This window comes from Mercenaria mercenaria, chromosome 14, assembly GCF_021730395.1.
Source record: "Mercenaria mercenaria strain notata chromosome 14, MADL_Memer_1, whole genome shotgun sequence".
In the NCBI taxonomy this organism is placed as follows: domain Eukaryota; kingdom Metazoa; phylum Mollusca; class Bivalvia; order Venerida; family Veneridae; genus Mercenaria; species Mercenaria mercenaria.
In genome coordinates this window covers 14,024,811-14,041,704 of record NC_069374.1, presented here as the reverse complement: position 1 = coordinate 14,041,704, position 16,894 = coordinate 14,024,811, and the positions used below count along the sequence as shown (strand labels likewise).

Genomic DNA, 16,894 nt, shown 5'->3' with positions numbered 1-16,894 from the left:
ACTTCTAAATACACCAAAATAAACTTTGTAATAGATTTGAAATAGAGAAGTTGTAAAATAGAGTTTAACCAGAGTACAGTCTAGTTTACATCTTAACATTGGCGCCTTATTCTGTCTTTGTTTGCGTTCAATAAAATGAAACCCCGCCTAGTTCACTTATATAAAAAAGCAGACTGGTCAAAAGTTCAGCAGTTCATAACGTCTAAATCCAATTCCCTGTTTAAAGGTTATAACAAACGGTATGTTGAAGACCTATGGTCAGAATTCAAAGAGGTTCTATCTGAAGGTATGAACCTATTCATTCCAACAAAGAGATTAGGCTCAAGACCTCAACTACCATGAATTACCCTAAGCATTAAACGTCAGATTAGAAAACGAAATAAGATGTTCCAAATGGTCAAAAATAACATCAATCCAAAGGTCAAACAACATTACATAAGTTTTAAAAATCTTGTTAGAAAAAATATCAAACAAGCTCATGACAGTTACATAGATTATGTCATTGAATGTCAAGATGATTCGGATAACCCCCAAACAGGTCAAAACTTCTCTCGTAAGAATATTTCTCCCTTGCCAAAAATGCCAAGCAAGACTCCCAAGGCATTTCCCCTCTTCTAGAAAAAGGTCAACTTCATACGGATGATAAAAAGAAGGCCAATAACCTCAATCGTCCATTCCAATCTGTATTCACCCCAGTGTCATTGGGCCAACTCTGTAAAATGAAAGTGCAGTCTCTACTCTCTATAGCAACTGATTACCAGCCAAAATATCCCCTAATGCCAAAGGTCACTATAGGCATAAATGGTGTTCAGAAACTCCTCTCGTCCCTCAAAATAGACAAAGCACGTGGTCCCGATGGTCTAAAGCCGATCCTTCTTAAAAATCTTAGTGAACAAATCTCACCACTAGTCACTAAGCTCTTTCAAAGATCCCTTGACATGGGCACTATCCCAGCTGACTGGTCCAAGGCCAATGTCACTCCCCTGTTTAAGAATGGCGACAAAAGCAATCCTGCAAGTTACCGGCCTATTTCCCTAACTTGTATTCTTTGTAAGTTACTGGAACACATCGATAGCCTCTAATATTGCCAAGCATTTCTAGGTTAACAATATCCTCTATGACCTACAGCATGGGTTCAGAGAGAAAAGGTCATGCGAAACTCAGTTACTCGAACTTGTAGAAGATCTGTCTCGAAACTTAATCCTTCTGGACTTCTCTAAAGCATTTGACAAGGTTAACCATCTGAAACTTTTATACAAACTTCATCAACATGGTGTTCAGGGCACCAAGTTGCAATGGGTCAAGTCTTTCTTGATTGGCAGGCACCAATCCGTCCTTGTGAATGGTGAAACATCAGAGGAAGTTCCAGTAACGTCCGGAGTCCCACAGGGCTCCGTCCTAGACCCCCTTCTATTCTTACTCTACATTAATGACCTGCCTGAAAATATGATTTCACAGGTTCGCTTATTCGCCGATGACACTGCTGTCTATTTAACTGTAAAAAGTCCTGCCCAACAAAACATCCTCCAGCAAGACTTAAATAGGTTACAGTTATGGGAAAGTAAGTGGGACATGGAGTTTAACCCCTCAAAATGCACATTTATGAATATAACAAGGTCAAAAAAACCTTTCAAATCAAAGTATACACTCCATGGCCAAGTCTTGGAAACAGTTCCTGATGCAAAGTATTTTGGGGTCACTATATCCTCAGATCTTAATTGGAATAAACACATCAATTTAGTCACGTCCAAAGCTACCCGAACACTTAACTTCATTAAGCAAAATATCACAAGCAAAAACATAAAAGTTCGAGAAGTAGCTTATAAAGCCCTAGTCAGGCCACAGCTGGAATATGCTAGCTGCGTTTGGAACCCTTCCCTGAAATGAAAAGTTTGCGGCAAATGCCGCAACACTGCGGTAAATTTGCCGCAAACATTTTAGTTTACCAGAACAGAGTAATAAATATTTGCAGGAGTTCGTCGGTAGCGGTGACCCTTCGGCAAACGTTTCGGTGACTTTGCTGCAAACTCACCACAGACTTTACTGAATTGAGACTTTGCCATAACATCGCCAGAAACTTTATCACATGATTTTGTTCACCAAAACGTCACAAGAATCTTTTATCTATATTTTCTTCTCCAAAACATTCGCCGTATGATCTTTTAATTATCTTACCAGATGTGAAAGTTCTCCAGAGGACTGCCAGAACAGTATCACATGACTTCTTCTTTGTTTTTATTGGCTGCATAGAGTTTGGCTCCATTTTCAAACTGCCAAACAGTAGTTGAACATTGATGTTTAACATGAATTATTTATGTATCTTTACTAAACAAAGACTTCCACAAAAAGATGGATAAATCACCGAAGTATACTGCGTTTAATTCAAATTATTCTGCGGATAAATGTTGCGATGTTATGTTAGTTTTCACATTATTACGCATGCAAAACCAGAATGATTTTTATACGGTTAGCCATTGTTTATTTCAGACATGTGTCACCTAAATACCATTAGATACAATAGATTGCAATAAATAATTTAGTGAATCTGCAGATTTATTAAAACATTGGGGCACAGAGGAAATTTTTGCAAATCAGTTATCAGCTTTCACAACGGTTCCTTTAAAATATTTAAAGAGTTTCAAACCCATGTAAGCATAAAATATATTTACTAACGACATACTTTATCATAATGATCTTGTGCATTTGTAGTTTTTCTTTATAATTATTTAGAAAAGATAAATCATTATTAGCAGATGATATTTTGCTAATTTAATAGACCTTTCTTACTTTTCTTGAAAATATATCCTTTGTTCTTCAAAAACAACAGATCTATTACTTTAGCGCCAAAAGTTTGCAGCAAAATTGCGGCAAACAAATTTGCATAATTGTTTGCTGCAAAGTCGCCGCAAACTAATTTGCATAAATAGTTTGCCAAAAGCTCGCTAGAACATTGCCAGAAGTTCGCCAGAAAGGTTTTGGCGAATTTGCGGCAAACATTTACCATGCAAATTAGGTTTGCCGCAAATGTGCTGCAAACTTCATTTGCATATTCATTTGCATTAATTGTTTGCGGCAAATTTTCCGCAAACTAATTTGCATGGTAAAAATTTGCCAAAAGAAAGTTTGCGGCAAATTCACCAAAACGTTTGCGGCAAATTTGCCGCAACGTTCTCCGGAAGCCTGATATTTTGGTAAGGGTTATACCCAACAAAACATTCACCAGATCGAAATGATTCAGCGGAGGGCAGCGCGATGGGTTAATCATGACTACTCCCCTTATAGCAGTGTCACAGACATGCTAAGTCAGCTGAGATGGTGTACCCTTGAAAATAGGAGATCTGATTCACGCCTCCTTATAATATGTTCTACAAAATAGTGAATGGTTTGGTTGCTGTACCACTCCCTCCCTATGTCAGCACCCCATCCCGTCTAACAAGACATATGCATTCCCACTCCTATACTCAGATCCTCACTCCCTGTAATTACTATAAGTACTCTTTCTTTCCAGCCACCATAGTGCTTTGGAATTCCCTTACATCCTTGGCACGCAACCGCGACCTTTTGCACCGAAGGTGGACGCTCTACCATTAGACAAAATTACTTCACTGAAAGTGGAATCGTGTGCCATGATAGCTCTGTGGCAGAGCGTTCGCCTCCGGATCGAGAGCTCGGAATTTTTGAGCCCCACAGGAGAGAGACCGACAGAGATACAAAGAGACATAGACAGAGAGGTCACAGTTAGGCAGAGTAGCTGGTCCAGCGAAGAGACTTTATTCCTGAATAGATCTTCAGATGACGATAAAGCATTGCAGCTGGTCCGATGCAGAGAATTTATTCTTGGGGGAGTGTCTTCATATTACAATTAAGCACAGCTGCCGGTCCGATGCAAAGAATTTATTCCTTGGCGGGAAACTTTTAATCAAGTGTCTTTTCTTCACAACCGTGATTTTCGGACTTTATCATAGATTTTCATATAAAATACCTATCGTAATATCGTCCCACCGACGCGGGCCGAAATAACGTCTAACTATAACGTCTGAAATAATTCCGGAGGGACAGTTGGGGTATTCATCCATCATGAAAAGCTGGAGCTGGAAAATTCACCATTTGATCTAAATCTTGTCGGTGTGATTCCAAGCCCAACAAAAATATTGGTTTTTGTAACCTGAAGCCAGTAATAGTGGCATTATACGCATCTTACTGCACTGGTGAATGTTTTATAAAAGCAATTTTTGGTTGCTGTGCATTTAAATGTGTTAAATTAACGATAATGCCGCATAAGTATTGAAGCTGATGGTTTAGAAATAAAGAAACTGGACTAATAAAATAATAGTTCTTTTCTTCAATGCTCTACGCAGTGATCTCCCTTACCATTGGTAGCGATTTCTGAAGTTGAAGGGAAGCAACTCCTGCGTGCAGTTTGACGTTTCTTAAAAGGACTGCCCCAGTCAAAATAAGAAAAGTCGTATTTGGAAAGTTATTATTTCGTACTGGTAACAGGAAGAGTTTGGTATATTGGGTTAAAAGGTATAATTTCCTCTGCCCTTCTTACACACAAACACATCTATTACAGCTGGATTTTTACTTTAAGCGCGGTATCTTCTATTTGCCTTAGCTAAACCTTGTTAGTAAAAACATATTCTAAAATGAAATTTATGGTTGTGAAAAAAATACGGTAAGAACGTAACAACATCTTGGTCAATATCTAAAAGAAATTAAGGCAGTAACGTATACCTGAAGAAAAATTCCGATAATCTGGCAGATCCAAATTAATAATCATTGTGGCTCCTTTATTATTAATGCATTCTGCAGCCAGAATCCAAAAATCAACGATAATCAATAAAACACTGTATCTCTGCAAAGTACTAACAGTATAATTAGAAACAAGCGCTGCTGTTTATATACAATGATTTCTGAAAATGTTAGTACATTCTGTGCAATGACAGAATAATAGCATATAAAAAAATCTTTTTTACTGTTTTTAAGCTACGACAATATATTATAGTATACAGCGAGAATATCATACTGAGTGCTAATTTTAGGTGAGGAAAATGTTCTCAGTAGGATGCTAAATCGTGCCAACTTAATTGAAGATGAAGGGAATGTCTGTGTTTGAAAATGAAAATATTTCAACAGAAATGGTCAGGAAAATTTGTGAGGATCTACAAAAAGAAAGGCTAGAGATGCTTTCGTTCAGGAACTGCAGTTTTACCGATAAGGACTTTAAGAAGGTAACAAAGGCGGTAGGGGCGTGTACAAGTCTCACGTTGCGACACTTTGCACTAAATATCGGCATAATACGTGACAGTTTTAGAGTCCAAAGTCTCGCACAGACTATTGAAAGGAATGCATCTCTTGTTGGCTTGCAGTGAGTATATGTAGTTTTTCTTTCATTCATGGAAGTGTTGTAATGTATATGAATTATCAACAGAATCAACACGTAATGCTTCGGTCCGGATTCCCTTGTTTTGTTTAACCTTTGTATATAAGTTAATATTTAGGTAATGTATACAAATCAGTATTATTCAATAAGATATATATGGGATAATAATCAATCTTGGCAACACAAAAGTGTAACACGTTAATAGCCGTGACAGTACAGGTAAGTATATGCATTGCAGTATTTATTTTTTTGTGGTTGTTGACTCGATAGCCGTCAGAGTCTCAAAACAAATTCTTGTTTAGTATTTTATGCTATGGATTTTCATCTTTAACATAGCAATATCTGAATCCATATCTTCTCATAAGATGTAGATAAAGTGGAGAAATATGGAAATCTTTTTTTCATGTAAATATAAACTATTTTATAGAATACATAATAGATACTTGTGCTGTATAAAAAAGTTATAATTGTATCTTATCCTTGGCTAAAAAAAGTTGTACTCTGGACTCTGATTCCAGGCATCTTCTAACACAACTGGCCAGAAACCACTTAACTTTATGATATTTTTGTAAAATAACATTAAAAGAATAAAATGACTATAGGTGCACCTCAAAAGTTTTCAATGAAAAAGTGAGTCGCCGAAGTATTGAACTCGAGCCGCCTGTGTGACAAGCCGCCACGCAACAACCATGCCATTCTATAGGTATAGGAAATAGAGATCTAAATAATTGCATCTTTATACTAATCCAACCTGTATAAAAAACCCTGTTCTATTGTGACAATTTTACTATAAAATACTTACTGGTATTTAATGTTAAAAGTGATTTTTTTACCATATGTAAGCTGACAAAAACATAAGAAGCAGTTTTAAGGGGTAAATTCAACGCATATGAATGTATTCTATATGGGTTTTTTTTTTTCTCTTTGTCCAAATTTGTAATAGAAGGGAAGTAAACTACTAGCAATATAGACATCTCTGTCTAAGGTAAGAGTTGTCATTCTTGGCAGATAACAACTTTAAATTAATGTTAAGACTCGTATTATTGGTATAAACAAAACTATCATAAATCTCGTATTTGTAAAATTTTTGCATATTTGAAGGACTTAACAACTGATTCCCTGACTTTATTATAATAATTGAGCCGCGCAATGAGTAAACCAACATTGTGGGTTTGCGACCAGCATGGATCCAGACCAGACTGCGCATCCGCGCAGTCTGGTCAGGATCCATGCTGTTCGCCTTTAAAGTATATTGTAATTAGAGAAACTGTTAGCGAACAGCATGGATCCTGACCAGACTGCGCGGATGCGCAGGCTGGTCTGGATCCATGCTGGTCGCAAAGCCACTATGTTGGTTTTCTCATGACACGGCTCATTTAATGTGTTTCTATCTTTGAAAATTTTAGAGTCTACCTCTAAATCATTCTAGTAAAATCATGCTGATTTCCCTTATCGGCAGACGAGTCTATCAATTGAACTCTCAACTATATAGATCATTTATTGACCTTATGAAATAGAATCACAGCGAAGTGAAAGCAGTAGCTCAGTTCATAAGAAGGTAAACTTGTAAAATAATCCTCATATTTGCCGACTAAAATATCTACTGAATGGATTCAATATACTCATAATACTGTGTAACCACTGCAAACTCTGGAAACTCTCTAGTTGCTTGTTGGAAGTTTAGACTTTCAAGTCACATTGATCTCCAGCTATCGACGGTTGTGTTCGTCCAGGAATTATTTTGGTTTAAACAGTATTTTGTTGATATAATGATGATTGTTACAGTAAATTGTTAAATGTACAAACATATAGGATTGAGTAGAAAGCTATAAGCTCTCCCTGGTGAGTAATTATTTTGTATACGGACGGTCAACTAAGTAGAACCACAAATTTTAAAATGAAAATTATTTTATACCCCCAAATGACATTTCGGACCCACAGCGCTGAGGGGCAAGTGATTCGTAGCCAGTGACCTTAACCACTCGACCACGGGGACCCACTGTTTCGCAATGTAAGATAATAAACACTGTCAAACCTTGAGTACATGTGTAAGGACCAAAGGAAAGGTTCCGTCTTATTGAGTCTCCGTTTCAGAAAAGTATTTTGGAATGGAAAGTACTTATTTCAAACCAAGACAAATGTTATTTTAAGAGGTTTTCACTTTTCAGGCAGGGTTCGCTTTTCAGGTCTGTCGACTTAATTTTTGATGACGCAAAAGAATCCTTACCTCTTACATTTTAGCTCGACTGCCGCTGCACATTATCGACACTTTACTTTAAATGTACTGCGAATTTTCTACTGAAGCAAATCTACAGTAATAATAACACATTAGATTTAGTGCGCATGTCTAACTGAAAGGCGATAACACGATATTAATGTCGTACCGTCGTACTGTCAACCTCGACACCCTAACAACACAATACTATTGCGCGATATTAATGTCATACTGTCGACCGCGACAGCACGATAACGTGATGCGACAGCACAACAACACGATGCAATAGCACGATAACACGATGTGACAGCAGTACAATACTATGCGACAACGCAATATACGTGTCGCGCCAATCTGACTAAAGTACATCTCCTATTACGCTACGCATAGGATCTGAAAACGACCTATTCATTGCCTCGTTCTGACGGCCCTTTCACTAGCCAATCAGAGCCTAGCTTACAACATCTTGCAAATCTACTTCTAGCATTGACTTTTGATATTTACAATTCTTATGTCGTAATGTATAAGATAGCCGGTTAGCTCAGTCGGTAGGCCACTTGCTTTGTAAGCGAGGGGTCCCGGGTTCGAGTTCTGGAATAACTGCATATTTTTCTTACTCTTTGACAATCGAACAAGTCGCCTGATTGGATAACATAAAAATAGCAATAATGGAAATCCAAAATATACAGAAGTCGAATGTGAATGGGTCGTTCTCAGATCTTCGTTTAGAAGATCAAGTACTTTAGTCAGATTGCGTGTCGCGCCGTCGCATCGTATTGTCGTGCTGTCGCATAATGCTACATTAATATCACCCCTAGCTATGCAGGTGTCGGCAAATCGACAATACGCTAGTCCTATCGGAACACCGTAAAACTAAAGAGAATAACTAGATATTGAGAGGTAGAAAACGAGTGGGGGAAATTTATCAAAGAAAAATGCGCCAAACTGCAGTTACGGGGTTTTGGGTCGGCACTGTCAAATCAATAAAATGCGCTTGACAATGCGTCAAATAAGAATGCGAGTTTGCAATCACTGCAAGCCGGAAGACTCAACGCCTACATGTGGTTACATTTCCACAGGGTGCTTTTTATACGCCCGTTTGAAAATTTCTTGGATTATTTTTTTTTAAAGAATAACTTCCCTTAGTTGTTACTATAAATAACTTACATTGTAACTTTTTTATAATTGACCGTAGGGAAAAAGCAAGACCACTTTTCTATGGTACAACATAGATGTTACTTTAAAATTTTAGGTGTATTTTAAGGTATCTCTACCTGGTAAGGAGTTTTTTTGTGGATTAAGGAAAACAAAAGAGTAACAATAATCAATAATTTAAAAAAAAAAAGCATTGTAAACAACCACAAAATAAAAATTCCATTTGCAAATACAGGTGCTAGTGTAAAGAAATTTGCTGTGACGGACGTATATTGTGACATTCTGGCACTCTTGTTTATATTTCAGTTTACATGGCAATAATATACCCGATGCCGACTTCAAAACGTTGTATCATCATCTTAAAAGGCACCCGCGAATCATGACACTTGACCTTGGAGACTGTAACCTTGGTGACGAAGGAATAGAATTGATTTGCAGTCTCATTAAAGAAAGCAAAGACATTCACGGTTCGTACGTGTACACTTCATCACAATATGCCCTGCCATGCTAATAAGATAATATATGTGATTCGACAATTGTTTCGATATGGACGTCTTTAGTATGTCTCAATGTTATCGCTAAACGTTTTGGGATAATTCCAACGTTTTTACTTTGCTTACGTTCTAAATTTATTGTTTTACTGCACATTTTAAAACCTTCTCAAAGGGCGCTGCATGTATTATTTATACTGTAAAACAAAAGTTTGTATTTTGCTTTTAAATTAGATCTATATTAAACTGTTTGTAGAATTTAGAAGGGGACACATTTGTTCCATGCAGTAACGTATGTTATAATATATATGTCACGGTACGGACTTGGAAGATGTGATAGGGAGCAGGTTAGCTCGGTCGGTAGAGTACACACCCTATAAGCGAGGGTTACGGGTTCGAGCCCAGGACAAATTGCACATTTTGTTCTCACCCTGTTGCATATAATAATGAAATTAGTAATATTTTTTAACAGGTCTGCATCATCTTGTCCTTAGTCATAATCCAGGGATATCATCGGACGGATGGACAAAGTTGGGCATGGCTCTTGCCTCCGGTTCATGTCTAAGATCTCTGGAAATTGACTACAACGATATAGGTGATTCGGTAGCGACTTGCATCGCAATAGCGCTGCCAGGAGCAACGCACCTGGAAATGCTTGATTTGGAATGCACTGGTATCACCGATAAAACTGGTCAAGTAAGTAGCATCTGTCTTGATGCCTTGCGGTTTATGAAAGGTTTTTGTTTTTGTTTTTTATAAGATGATTTCGTTCAAATTACATATCAGTGTCAACATGACTGTTTTCCTTGATTTCTTGCCAGAGTTTCTGTTCTCTTGGGTAAATGTTCAAACTATAAAAACTTGTACATAGTTGCAGCAAAAATGTAATGAAAACGATTTTTCTCAACGACGAACCGCTCTTGTCGTGCCTTGGCAAAATTTATAAACTCTCTCAGTTTTAATCTAGAATTTAGCTTCAATATGTACAGTATTGAGAATGTGAAGAGCTTTTTCGTAATGATATTGTTGTTTGAATCAAATGCAGCGATTTAAAACAACTGATTTAAAGGAGTTGACGAAAACGGCAAAGGACTTTTTTTCAGATTATCGGTATCTTACAAACAGAGTGGGCAAACTATGACTTCATTTTATGTATCAATCCTTCCTAATTTAATGAAATACTTCCAATATAAAAGCGAACGATTCATGTTATTTTCACATATAACTTCAGCATTGTGAGAAAGTTTGTAAAACCTGCAGTATCTTTACTTAGGTTTTCCTTCACTTGATGAAGTCTTACAATTTGAAACTGAGAGATATTAACCTTGAGAGGACACAAGTACTCGAATCAACGAAAGAAGCCATAAAGTCACACATTTTATATACGGACAAGAAAACTAAGCACACATCTGACGATGAATGCTCCCTAACGATGTCTGAACCTCCACTAAGTGACGCAAGGGACCCTGGCCTTTGTTTAGAAGATTTTGGTCACCATTCTAAGAGTTTTATTGACCCATCAGGTATTTATTTATTTCACATGCATTCTACTTCTACGTTAATATGTATTTATATCACCGTAATTTAAAAAAGGTTTTACTTACTTTATCATTTTTTCAACTTTAATCCAGATTGAAGTTTAAATGTTGTTAAGGACAAACATTTTTATACACCCGAAAGGACGTATTATGTTATACCCCCGGCGTCCGTCTGCCCGTACGTCCGTCCGTCCGTTAGCAATTTCGTGTCCGCTCTGTAACTCTTGAACCCCTTGAAGGATTTTGAAGAGACTTGACACAACTGTTCACCACATCGAGACAGCGTGCAGAGCATGTTCTGGATGGCTCGCTTCACGGTTAAGGTCACACTTAGGGGTCAAAGGTCATTATGACTATGTTTCGACTATGACTATATGAGCCGTGCCATGAGAAAATCAACATAGTGGGTTTGCGACCAGCATGGATCCAGACCAGCCTGCGCATCCGCGCAGTCTGGTCAGGCTCCATGCTGTTCGCTTTTGAAGCCTATTGGAATTGGAGAAACTGTTAGCGAATAGCATGGAGCCTGATCAGACTGCGCGGATGCGCAGGCTGGTCTGGATCCATGCTGGTCGCAAACCCACTTTGTTGGTTTTCTCATGGCACGGCTCATATTATGACTACTGTCTGCTCAGTAACTCTTGAACTGCTTGAAAGATTTTAAAAAGAAACTTGGCACAAATGTTCACCACATCGAGACGACGTGCAGAGCGAATGTTCTGGATGGCTCGCTTCAATGTCAATGTCACACTTACGGGTCAAAGGTCATACATTCGGGCGTATGTTGCTCCGCATTACGGTGCTCTTGTTTAGCCATCGCATACAAATCTAAGAAAATACATGTATATATATTTCTAGCGCCAAAGAATAAGCAAGGCGATATTCAAATATACTGTACAATTAGTACTTGTAGATACTTCTTGAATATATAATATATATATACCACGGCAAATCATTAAAGATACTTTTATTGTACAGCTTTTGTTATCTGTTTGCTGTTCACGATTGTTAGTTCTCTACCTGGTTTAAAAAAATTAACCAAATAAGATCTGTCTCTTAATATCAGTTGTTGACGATAGGAAATAATGTATTCTAATGTGAAGGATAGGTTGAAATATGTATCTCATTTCTTTAAATATAGGTAATATAACTCGCACAGAAAGTTTTGACACCGGAGGTCTTCCTATTGTCGAAGTGAGTCCAGTCAATCAACAGGACACATACAAGACAAACGAAAAGGAAATAGAAGAAATTACCGCTAATGGAGGAACGCAAAGTATGACTAACTTCGAAAATGATAAAAATACCATCAATGCGGCGGGATTTGAAATTAAAAAAGCATTCTCTATGAACGACTTAACATATTTCAATAGCGATCGTCAAACTAAAGGTGAAGGTGAAGAAAACAAAATGAACGATTTTGAAGAATATGAAGCGTATATTCCGGAAAGAGAAAGTTTTAAACACAAAGACAGTGCATCAACACTGGTCGAGAGTATTGAACAAATAGATGATATCGAAAATGATGTCGACCTACAGTCAGACAGCACATACTCTGTTAAAGGTTTTCAAGAAACGGACGATACATCAAAATCTGGCAATCCTTCGCACTTGTTCTACTCCCGTCCAATGTCTGCACCTATGTCAGGGAACGACAGACCAGATGTTGAAAGCGGATTGCTACAGGCAAAGTTAAATGACACAGCCCTGAACGCAGCGCCAAAGGATTTAGCCTCTATTATACGAGAGAAAAAGGTAAAATCCAACAGCAGCGAGGAAATTACAAGCAGATCACGCACAAACGATCTCGAAATTCAGGAACTTAATTAACATAAGCGGTGAAAATTCATTAAAACAAGCTTTATTCACTTCAAAATTGTTACATTAGCCCAATTTCACTCCTATTGAATGGCAGAAATCTAAAACTTAAAACACGAAGACTAAATGAGATAGTTCTATTTTTTGGCTAATTGGTTGTTTTAAATACCAAACATCAATACTTAGTTGTAAGATTTACGCGTTGGGAGTAGTTCGTAAAAGTTCACAGTTCCTTCGAAAGGGACAATTGATAGATGGTTATATTGTTGTACTGTGTTTGTAAGTCTTCAAGTTGATGTTTGACATGTAATGATAAATCTGGTAGTGTTTTGTTTTTCTCACTACCTAAAAGAGAACCCTAATCGTTGAGGTTCCTTATTAATTAGTGATTCATGGTTGCTCGATGTCTTTTACAAATACCAGTGTTGCAACTTATAAAATATGAAAGTCCTTGTGTGTCATATCTTTTATGGTATCATATTGATATACTGATATTATTAATACTTGTAATTATAAGTCATACAGATTGTAGACGGGACATACCCTAGGAAATAGCAAACGGCCTACAACATGTACAACAACTTTTTTTAAAAAATACTGATATAATATATGAGACAATAGAAATTAGAGATATTACAAATGACATTTTCACATTTTGTTTTTATTACTTAAAACATTTTCAACATATAGATTAACTGTTTGTTAAGCAGAGTTCAAACAGTGGCGTATTGCTCCAAATGTCCATTTCCCTACAAAAGAAATATATACAATTTTAGCACAGTAATGCGGATTACAAAAAAAAAAACAACAAAAAAACTTTGGTGTATTCGGCTTGAGAGGTTACTGCCGCGCCTAAGACACGTGCCATTCGATATTTAGTCTGTTACACTGATCTGTCTAGCAATACAGGTAAATACAGTTAATATGTAATATAAAAGCGTGGAAGAGTCTGTTCGATATTTTACCATGCAGATAGAATGGTATTCCTTTGATCACAATGTTTTACAAATAAATGCATTTATAAACAGGGGTTATAGTACAGCTCTATTAGTTCAAGGTAATGTACCCATAATGACTTTCGGTAATTTCCGTCTACTAAGAAAATTCGGAACTCTTCGGATGTGAATGTAGCTCAACATGCATACTGGTTTCCGTACAAACCGGAGAATACCGAAGTCAAATACGGAGAATACTTGATCTGTCGACTGTCATTACGGGTCCACTACCTTAAATAGGTAGTACTATGACACATTTATGATTAAAATACGTGAAATATAGGTATTCGTTGTTAAAGTGAATTTCAATACATATTCAAAACGTATTTGTTAAAGGCAATACAGTCAGATTTTGTTATCTTGCCGCGGTCATATTACTAGTAAAAGTGAAACCAGCATGTGCACGTAACAAAGAATATATTCAAAGTTTGATTCAGTTCCTTTTTGGTATTTAGACTCTGCATAACAGCAGTTTTTTGTTTGTTTTGTTTTTATAGGATTTCTCTAGCATGAAAAGTTTGAAGTCTAATGCAAAGTCTACCTGATAAATTCTTTGTTGTCCAGTAGCAATTCTGTTTGTTTCTTCCTATCCGTTTCTGTTGACAAGTCTAACGTTTCTGTAACGGATTTTTGTCACGAGACGTACTTTGAAATTAAATTTAGATGCCGGCGGTGGTTGCGGAGGTGGAGCATGTACCTGTGTCCCCGGCATGAGTAGAATGTTAACGTCTTCGTCATCTAGATAAAAGTTAGAGGTAACAACAATTAATCGTTCAGAATATTAACCTGTATTCAATATCATTATAATTGAGTCGTGCCATGAGAAAACCAACATAGTGGCTTTGCGACCAGCATGGATCCAGACCAGCCTGCGCATCCGCGCAGTCTGGTCAGGATCAATGCTGTTCGCTTTCAAAGCCTAATGGAATAAGAGAAACTAATAGCGAAAAGCATGGATCCTACCCAGACTGCGCGGATGCGCAGGCTGGTCTGGATCCAAGCTGGTCGCAAACCCACTATGTTGGTTTTCTCATGGCGCGGCTCATATATTTAAGCATGAACAGTTCCTGGACCATGTTCTTCCAAAATAGACGATTCGTTTTCGTTGAGATTTAAAGTCTGATTCTAAATGCATGTTTTCGTTCTGCTTTGTCGTTTTAATATTAGCACAGAATGTACTTAAACTTTGGATGATTATATATCTTATAGCTAAAGACAACTCTGCAAAACCATAAGTATTTATTCTATAAACAAAGTTATGATAATTTGAAAATCTGCCCTTTCTAGAATTTAAGTTTCAGTCTTAAACGGATAAGAGTTGTTGTTTTTGAATACAGTTTACACAAGCACAATGCGTATCTAATATATATTGACATTAAACGCAACGTGTTATTTTTTTGAAATGGTGATTAGAACTTGTTCTGAAAACATCACATTTTTGTACTATAACTGAATTGCATTTAAAAACAATTCTTGTTAAATAATACAAATTAAAAATGCAGCATTTATAAAATAGCGGTTACCTGCTGAGACTAAATCAGACAATATCACCGTGGCAAATAAAGCCAAAAACACCAAAAATAACGGCTTCGACATTTTATTAATTAACCTCCAGACGGCGATTTTTAAGTAACGTTCACTTTTCAACGACCTTTTAATGATGGCATGAAAATCTGTTGACACCAGTTAAATAGGCATAAAATGTAGTTCTAATTGTGAAATATTAATCACCTGTAATGGCTATTTTGTCAGAATGTAACATATGCAAATGATATGTGTATATACGTGTACATGTAACGGACTGTGCATTGTGCTTGTCCGATATAACGACGAGGCCGCTCTCAAAACTTATACAATACCGGTAGTTCAACAAACGTCAGTACTTAAAAAGCCAATAATTGCAAAAGAAATCAAACTATTTTCGAGCTCACAACAATTTGTGTAAATAATTTGTTAAATAACTCATGCAGGTTTATTTGATTTAAGAAGGAGTAATGGTACCTTTATTCTTGGTAAAATTGATTCTTCCGTTTTATAATGAATATTTGGCTACTTTTATGTGCGTGCACTGAAAATGTCATGCGGGATGTAAGAAAAATATTGTTGACGACTGATTTTGTTGGGGGACAGGCGGGTGTGTTAACTATCACGGCTATGGTTCTGCCTTGATTACCAAGCATGCTACATACTTAACCAACATTTTTATAAAATACATTGTATTTCTATTACAAAGGCTGTTCATTAGTGAGTTGCTTTAATACAATAACCAAATCACAGAAAAAATATATGTACAGTCACTGTCAATAAATATCTTTTTCGCGGCTGTGTGTAACATTGAAACAGGGACAAGAATTGCTTAAGTTTATTAACAAATATCCCACCCTGCTATTAACTATTAACTGCTATAAATTTATAACATTATTATTACTCCCTCTCTCTCTCTCTCCCTCTCTCTCTCTCTCTCTCTGTTATCGAGAGTAAGACAATTATTATCGTAATTATGTTCTGAAGTTTTAAAAAACCAAGGTTATTGAAGAAAACAAATTGGCGCCAACGTTCAGGGGCAAGTTGTTAAAAATTTTAACAGGCGATTAAGCTACGGCTGGTTAACTTTTAGAGTTATATTTGAACATTTTAGAAAACTTAGAGAAACAAATGTATGAATTAATGAATATAAACACTGAAATGCCTTTACAGTAAAACTATAACATGGTATTAGTGTTTCCCACCAAGACTAGTTACTTGAATCAAAATTTTACAGGCGGTTAGTTTAACAGCCCGTTCAAGTTTCGAACAAGTGCGCCCAGAACTACCTTTATTGCAATGAAGTTTGTGTTAAACAAAATTTTACTGCATTTAGCATACAGCGGTTACACGAATGTGGCTTTCCTGTTTTCAGACCCGTCTACAATCCATAGAAGGCCAAAAAGATCTTCGATTTCAACTCCTATAAACATATTGACTGTCTTAATAGTTATAACAATATCACAAAAGAAATTATGTTTGTACGACACGTTTGCACCATACTGTATCCCGTCGTAAGTATGTTGGTCGTCTAGACCAATAATTCATTAACCTTTAGCATGCTCGCGGCGAGTGATTCTGCCTTTGCGACCAGTGCAGACCAAGATCAGCCTGCACATCCGTGATCTGCACTGTTCGCTGTTCAGTCAGTAAATTTCCAGTGAACACAATAATAAAAGGTACTGCCTAAATTGAGAGATGGACCAGTCCATTGTAGAAATTTAGCAGGGTAAGGGTTAAACAATCGGGTTTGTCTAGCGTTTGAGAGCCATACG

At 36.9% G+C, this 16,894-nt stretch overlaps 1 protein-coding gene across 1 annotated transcript; it reads left to right on the top strand.

The window, feature by feature from the left end:
- The first annotated feature begins 4,332 nt into the window (after positions 1–4,332).
- LOC123528049 (uncharacterized) lies at positions 4,333–13,170 on the top strand. Its single transcript, XM_045307792.2, has 5 exons — positions 4,333–5,368; positions 9,060–9,220; positions 9,717–9,940; positions 10,518–10,767; positions 11,924–13,170. The coding sequence occupies exons 1-5, from the start codon at positions 5,094–5,096 to the stop codon at positions 12,610–12,612; spliced, it is 1,599 nt and encodes a 532-aa protein (XP_045163727.2). The 5' UTR covers positions 4,333–5,093; the 3' UTR covers positions 12,613–13,170.
- Positions 13,171–16,894: the final 3,724 nt, after the last annotated feature.